Source organism: Zea mays, chromosome 2 (assembly GCF_902167145.1).
Source record: "Zea mays cultivar B73 chromosome 2, Zm-B73-REFERENCE-NAM-5.0, whole genome shotgun sequence".
Classification (NCBI taxonomy): Eukaryota; Viridiplantae; Streptophyta; class Magnoliopsida; order Poales; family Poaceae; genus Zea; species Zea mays.
The window spans coordinates 105,101,027-105,108,765 of record NC_050097.1 but is presented as its reverse complement, the minus strand read 5'-3'; the positions used below and the strand labels follow the sequence as shown (position 1 = coordinate 105,108,765).

Genomic DNA, 7,739 nt, shown 5'->3' with positions numbered 1-7,739 from the left:
ATCGACATCTAACAAACACTAACGCAGTGTTTATCCCAGGCAAGCCCCGGTGCATGCAACCCCTTTCCTTGTGTTTTAAATGATTTTTACACACTTTAAGTCTAGCGAAATGTGCACTAGGTTTATATGAGTTGCTTGGAAACCCTTTGATGCATTGGCTACCTTGAAATCCATTCCTGTTATAGATACTTCTGGTGAAGTATCAAATATGATTTACAAAATTGCTTAGCCTTGCCTAGAGGTAAATCTTGCGAATATAGGTTGTCCTTTGCGTTAATGCCTAGCTCAGGGGTTATCCTGTGGAAGGATGACTTCTACCTGCAAGAATATTTTCATTGGGAGCGTGGTGGGATCATACTGCAAAGTTCCCTTTAATGCTCTTTTCATCCTAAGGAATACAAACAATCCTAAGGATGGAAGTACTTAAATTGGGACTTGGGTTAGGAACAGGTGATGTTCTACCCAGGTTAATTAAGGATTATACTGAATGTAGGCTTGCTGATCGAGGATCTTTTAACTGGTCACATGCCTCATCATGGGTAAGCTTTGCCTCGGGCAGACTAATACCAGAATAAGATAACACGCAATGGGAGTAGAGAGATGGCGAGAGTAGCGTGTACACTCCGTGGCAAGACGCTGGACGGTGGTGTATCTGTGCTCTCGGTTGGCGTGAACCTGATCTGGTCTTAATATCCCCGGTGGCGAGTTGACATATGCAAGGGTTAAGTGCTACATATGTCGTGTGATTGGAGATCCCCAGCTGGGTATTAATCGATTCGGATTGCCGTTACTTCTCGGACATGAAGACTTGGTCACTGCCCTGCAATCTAAGTCATGGATGGAATCTTAATGAGCAAAAATCATGTTGAATTGATTAATGTGATGGTGAAATTAGACTAGATGCAAACAAGGTCTATTAATACTTAATCTAGCATTAAAATGTTGAAAGTAAGGACTCACTTTGGTAAGCTATTTCTGCAAAAGTATCTAAGTTGATTCTTGCTAAAGCCTTTTCCTTGATTCCTATTGAACCAGCATATCCTTGAGAGTCTTTTCTTTAGTCGGGTAAGTCTTGCTGAGTACTTGCGTACTTAGGGTTTTACCCATTGTTGCTGCAGGTCACGAGTAATTTTGATTGTGGTTGGTGTTAAGCGCCGGTGGGCATGGCCTTCTTATAAGTCTAAGTACTTCTTCTATACTTCTTATTGAGGATTGTCACTTAAGCTAGCATATATTTCAAACTTATAAATAATTTTATAACATTTCAAAGTTTATCACTTTGAATCACTTTGTAACCACTCCGATAAATATAATGTAAATTTGTTGAAACTTGTAACTTTTTGTAATAAAGAAATTCCGTTGCAAAATGTTGGTGTGTGATTTGTGTATACTTAATCTTGCGATCTTGGTTGTAAGTGGTTTATCCGAGGTCCTTGGGGCACTCAGACAGATCCTGTTAAGTTATCTAGTGCACATGCATAGCCGTCTGAGGACTTTGAGACAAGGGCAGGTGCATGTGGGCCCAATAACTTGGGAGGTTCTGCCACAGCTGGTATCGGAGCAAGATTAAGTATATATGGTGACATACGTATTTTCAAAACAAAGTTTTGGTTTTAGAAAATTTTCAACTAAACACATTGGTTGGTTTTGAAAAATAGATTTGAAAAACTATAATGCTAGCGACATCCTCTGTTAAGCCCCAAATTAAGGATTATCAAGTGGCTTAGTTCAAAACCACTAACCCATAACCGGGGGTATTGCATACATGTGTATTGTTATTTTTGAGGCCATTCAATCTTGAATGGATCAACGCTCAAGGTAAGGTGAGATGTGAGAGCATGACCGAACAACCGTCGGTCTAGGGACGATTATAAAAAGTGCTTGATTATATACATGTTCCACATATGTATATATGAAGGCTGCGATGTGGAGTATTTACTTTTCTAGGAATTCAGTACCCCATGTGTGTGTATGGGTATACAGACATGGGAATACTGAGAAGTGTAATGTACTTGTAACGACGCACCTACGCTCAGGTAAGAAGGTGAGTTACCATAATGAGTTGCCCTATGGTTAAAGTGTGGCAACGGCGCCTATGCGTGGCTCGGCGCTTAATGAAGAGCTGGCCTCCATATAGCAATATATGGAGTATAAACTGTGATAAACTGTCATGTGTGAATTGCATCATTGGAAACTGGGCTGTGATGGATTTTCTGCAGGTACACTAACCTCGAAAACGTATGTGTAGCTGACGACTAGCAAAATACCGAGAGAGAACATATGCCACTGATATAGAACGTTATTGCCACAGTATGTTGGCAAAACTCGTGAGGATGCATAAGACGAGCATGCATCCTGATTGTTGCATTATGTTTGTCACCTATACACCCAAGATGCTTCTCTCACCCTTATTCCAGTAGCCGTTGGTTGTAAATAATGTGGTGTAATGTTGTATTGTGAACTTCGATGAAATAGCTATCCTCCGTTCTTTAGGTAACCTGTTAGGGTGTTATATGTGTTTGCTCTTGTGCTTGATGTGCCGATAGAAGGTTGGTGACCTGTTTGCCTAAACCCAAATCTAGGCCATGTTCTTAATTAGTGAACCATGACCCAAAGTTGATTTTTCCGTTAGCACTCCATGACCAAACACATACAAATAAGTGCTTAGATAATTTCTTGGTTGGACATAAAGTGTACTCAGGTTAAAACAAGAATCTCAAATTACATCTCCATCCTAGACAATGCCCTTGTTCGATTGGCACAAGCTAATGTCCCCATTCCAGTTTGGCTGTTTTTGAAGATTCGCATGTTGCTTTCCGACCATTTTCTTGAATTTGGTGCCTTTGATTTTCTCATATCTATTGAAGGCGTACCAACTTAACCTTGTGATTGTTTTCCCTCCGTATCTAATCAGATACTCTTCCTTGACCTTGTAATCTCTGCGACGGGCATAGAAATATGCTTGGGGCTGAAATAACAGTCTCCCATCATACTCCTTTCATCAAGTTTAGGTTATGGCCATGTCTTGTTCATATCCTAGGGCCATAATCTATTTGGCTCTCTACTTGTAACCATTTTTACAGGTGGAGTAACTCTTTGTATATTGTCATCCTTGACCAGTCTATTTGTGTTGTGTGAGATTTCTTATTGGTTACGTCCAATAATGGTGTTATGACTAAAACCGATGGTGCCGTGACGAAACCGAGGGCCTCCTGTGAATGTACACACATGGTGGTGCTGCTCGGCACGCGCTGGTATCACGGTTAGTAGTTGTAATCCATTATGATACTATATCAATGTGTTATCTTGGCACAATCTAGTTTTACCATGTGAGATTCTTTATTGGTGCTAGTTCGGTGATGGTGTCATGATTAAGGACTTATGGTGCTGCAGCAAAACTGAGAGCCCCTTTTGAATGTACACGCAAGGTTGTGCTACTCGTCGGATGATGGTATCAAGGTCTCTGGTCATGATCCATTGTGGAACTACACTGATGTGTTACTTTCCGTGGACTCCTCCCTTGAAATGATTTTGGTGTTGTTTATCGAAGTAACCAAGCAACATCTATCATCTTCGTTGGATCAAAAGGGCATACCACTTTCATGTGTGGTCTCATTTCTTTTGATCTTGGTAGTGACTACTCATACAAGTTCCCTTTACGTCCTTTGTGTAAAGGTGAAGCCTTGGAGCTTTTTAGTGTTGGAAAACAACAGATTAGCTCTCAAAATAGAGATCTGTTTCCCCTGCTGCTGAGATGCAGGAGTTTGTTCATTCGCTCTCTTATTTAATCCATGTATTCCCTAACCAAGTCAGTTCATCTCGCCTAAAGAAATGGACGAACAACCTGACCAAATGGATTTCTACCCAAATGCATGACCTTTTGCTAGTAAATGTGAACTCTCAACCCTTGGCTTACCGATGGTACTGAGAGAACTTACCCAATGTCAATGGTAGTTCAACAAGTTGGTTTTATTAACTTATAACTGCCCAATAAACAAAGGTTGAGTTTAGAGATCGTTTTGTCGAGTTGTCTAAACTCACTTTTGTACAACCTCTCGTAAGGAAGAGTGTATAAGAATCGAGAGTAAGTCGGCCAGTAACCCCTAATCATCATTCTAGTCACGCCTCGATCGCCTCACATGTGCTTTTCCAGCATGTGTGATCAAGTCGAGCCATGCTAAGTATTTGATGAAATGGGTTGGTCGCGAAGTCAACATCAATGGATCTCTTCATTGATATTTTCTTGAATCTCTATCATCTTTTATGGACTTGGATTCTCTGGCTAACACGAGTTAACCATGATGTTGTTCGACATCCGCACTCGTCTCGTGTGCTACGAACTTACTGTGGCCGCTTGTTGGTAAACCTCTTTCTGTGTGTTTTACCCAAGATGGTGCATCTGATTCTATTTGGGTAAAGTCGCATATTTACCGCTCGCCCAACAGACTCGGATAGTACAGTTTCATCAGAAAAAGCAAACTGCACACATGGAACCTTATGTGTTCCTCTGGCAGACATCGTTTCTATTAGTGGACATCTCTAAATTAGCTTAAGGCAATACATGTTATGTCCACTAGAGAAACGACATCCTGAGACACTCATCTTTGCTTGGAGTTGTCTTATGATTATCGCTGATATGAACAGGGTTACATGCTTCTCTACTCTTAAAAGTCTTTCGCTCCGAATCTCGGGACGAGATTCTTTTAAGGGTGAGGGCTATAACACCCCGGGTGTTTATATTCCGCTCGACAACGAGTATGGATTTAAGCACGTAATATCAGTGGATAAAACGGATACTAAAATTTTAATCATCTTCGCCTATCGTGGTTTTTATATTGCATCTGTTTCATTTATCACGAGTTCGATATCGTTTTTATTTATCCGGGCTCTTCCTAATTTTTGTGATGTTCGGAACATCGTTGTTCCAAAAATCTGTGCGTCCAGTGATTATTTAAATTCATCACTTGCGTGAATACGAATTCGGAAGCCCAACTCACTCGGATGATTTTGTCCCGGACAAATTAATTTGAACTCGACAACTAAAATGTTTGGGGTAAAATAATTCGAATCGCGCGAAATCGTGCGCAAGGTTACGATCCCATTCATTCTTCAGCACGTTATTTTGGCGACAAAATCGCGTATACAATAGCAGATATGGTTTCGGCTAATTTTAGTCGAATGACGTAGAGCATATTAACGAAGCCAAAATCCGTTTAATTCGGTCTGTTTCTTCTCGCCTCAATCAAAAAGGTGAATCAACGGTACAAATTCATCCGACTTTAGGGTATTCGCCAAATCGAATCGTGTCCAATTATTATTATCGATCTCGTTTGATTCGACCCATTACCCATCGCTAAAAATCTTGATTTGAAATATCTGTAATTTTCTTTACTAAAAGCAAATAAAAAAATAAAAAAATATATAAAAATCTGAAAAGGAGAAAATATCTTTCTAACCGCCGTCGTGCTGATTTTTCGCGCCGTGGGATTTTTCTCTCCTCCTTCCGTCGTTATCTCTCTCTCTTGCTGATTTTTTTTTCAGCCGCCGTCTCTCTTCCTTATCCCTTACGCGCGGCCTTCTTCTTCAGCCAACCGCGCAGCTTCCTCACGCTCCTCCCAGCCGCGCTGAGATCCTCATGGCGCGCCCCTCCCTGCTCTCAGCTCGGCTTCTGCTTCTCCTCCCCTCCTTGCACGGCTATCTCCCTCATCCATTGGCGGCGCTGCTCTCTCTCTCTCTCTCTCTGGTGCTCAGCTCTCCACCGCGCCCTGCCCTCTGCTCGCTCCTCTCTGCCGGCGCCCAAGCCCCATGCTCGACCGCGCTCTCCCCTGCCTATCCGAGTTCGCTGCTCCCCATGGCCACCGCGGCGGCTCCCTGCTCGGCCACTCATTTTCCTGTGCTCAATCTCCAGCTCGGCTACTCGGCGCCCATCTCCCTGGCCGCGCCCTGCTCGGTTGCTGCTCGCCGGAGTTCCAGCCATGGCCGCCGAGCTTGGTCCCTGCTCCTCCCTGCGCGCACCCCGGCCCTGCTCGGATCCTCGCCGTCGATTCCGTCTGAACTCCCTCCACCCTGCTCTAGTAGTTAGTATCATCATTCTATGTTTATGATCGGTAAATGTCGTAGCCAACTAATGTGTTATATAAATTAATCTGGAAAATAGTTTAGAAGGTTAATAAAAGTTCGTCTATAATTTTATAAACATCAGGTGTCTCAGGATCGTAAAGCTAAAATTGTAAGTCAATTAGTATACTCTCTAAACCAGGCATGAATATGTGCTGGTCGATTTTGCGATTTGAATGGATGTTGATTGCTACTTCGAATATTTAGGATCAAGTAACATCCATATAATTGTTTCAACCAGAATCTAGGATCTGCCTGATAAATAATGCGTATAAACATTTTAGGTCTTTTATTTCTAAAATTGTAATTTGATATATATATGTATATGGAGTTTGTGTATGGTTTGATGGTTCCATGATATTTGGGGTTGATCCGGTTAAGCTAGGGGAGTGTGACCGTTGCGCTTAATGAGTTGTAGGTACCTAGTATGAATAGTTAGATGTTTCGTAATGTTTGCGTTAGATTCGGTTAATCTAGAGAAGTGTAATTATTGCGCGTAGTCGTATATCGATAACTAGTATTTCCGTATGAACTTGTACAACGTCTCGCCACTAGGTGTTTTATTCGCTATCGCTTAGCACTATTTAGGTTTGTAATATTCATGCCTATATGCATTCATGTGCATAATGCATGTCATTCAGGTACGTGAATTAACCACGTGATGCGGAGAACCAGAGATGAGTCGACCACAAGAGGATGGAAAGTGTGGGCTTCTCCACAAGATGGTGTTGATAAACGAACCTGAAGATGGATAATCTAAACGAGTGCCAAGACAAAGGATGGTCGTCAAGTGATCGACATCTAACAAACACTAACGTAGTGTTTATCCCAGGCAAGCCCCGGTGCATGCAACCCCTTTCCTTGTGTTTTAAATGATTTTTACACACTTTAAGTCTAGTGAAATGTGCATTAGGTTTATAGTAGTTGCTTGGAAACCCTTTGATGCATTGGCTACCTTGAAATCCATTCCTGTTATAGATACTTCTGGTGAAGTATCAAATATGATTTACAAAATTGCTTAGCCTTGCGTAGAGGTAAATCTTGTGGCTAGAGGTTGTCCTTTGCATTAATGTCTAGCTCAGGGGTTATCCTGAGGAAGGATGACTTCTACCTGCAAGAATATTTTCATTGGGAGCATGGTGGGATCATACTGCAAAGTTCCCTTTAATGCTCTTTTCATCCTAAGGAATACAAACAATCCTAAGGATGGAAGTACTTAAATCAGGACTTGGGCTAGGAACAGGTGATGTTCTACCTAGGTTTATTAAGGATTATATTGAATGTAGGCTTGCTGATCGAGGGCCTTTTAACTGGTCACATGCCTCATCATGGGTAAGCTTTGCCTCGGGCAGACTAATACCAGAATAAGATAGCACGCAATGGGAGTGGAGAGATGGCGAGAGTAGCGTGTACCCTCCGTGGCAAGAGGCTGGACGGTGGTGTATCTATGCTCTCGGTTGGCGTGAACCTGATCTAGTCTTAAGAACCCCGATGGCGAGTTGACATATGCAAGGGTTAAGTGCTACATATGTCGTGTGATTGGAGATCCCCAGCTGGGTATTAATCGATTCGGATCGCCGTTACTTCTCGGACATGAAGACTTGGTCACTGCCCTGCAATCT

At 42.2% G+C, this 7,739-nt stretch overlaps 1 protein-coding gene across 1 annotated transcript; it reads left to right on the top strand.

Annotated features, from left to right (window-relative positions):
• Nucleotides 1-5,549: 5,549 nt before the first annotated feature.
• Nucleotides 5,550-7,315, top strand: LOC103646778 (uncharacterized). The gene is made up of 2 exons (XM_008671443.3): nucleotides 5,550-6,048; nucleotides 6,759-7,315. Exons 1-2 carry the CDS (start codon nucleotides 5,636-5,638, stop codon nucleotides 6,769-6,771), a joined length of 426 nt encoding a protein of 141 aa, XP_008669665.2. The 5' UTR covers nucleotides 5,550-5,635; the 3' UTR covers nucleotides 6,772-7,315.
• Nucleotides 7,316-7,739: the final 424 nt, after the last annotated feature.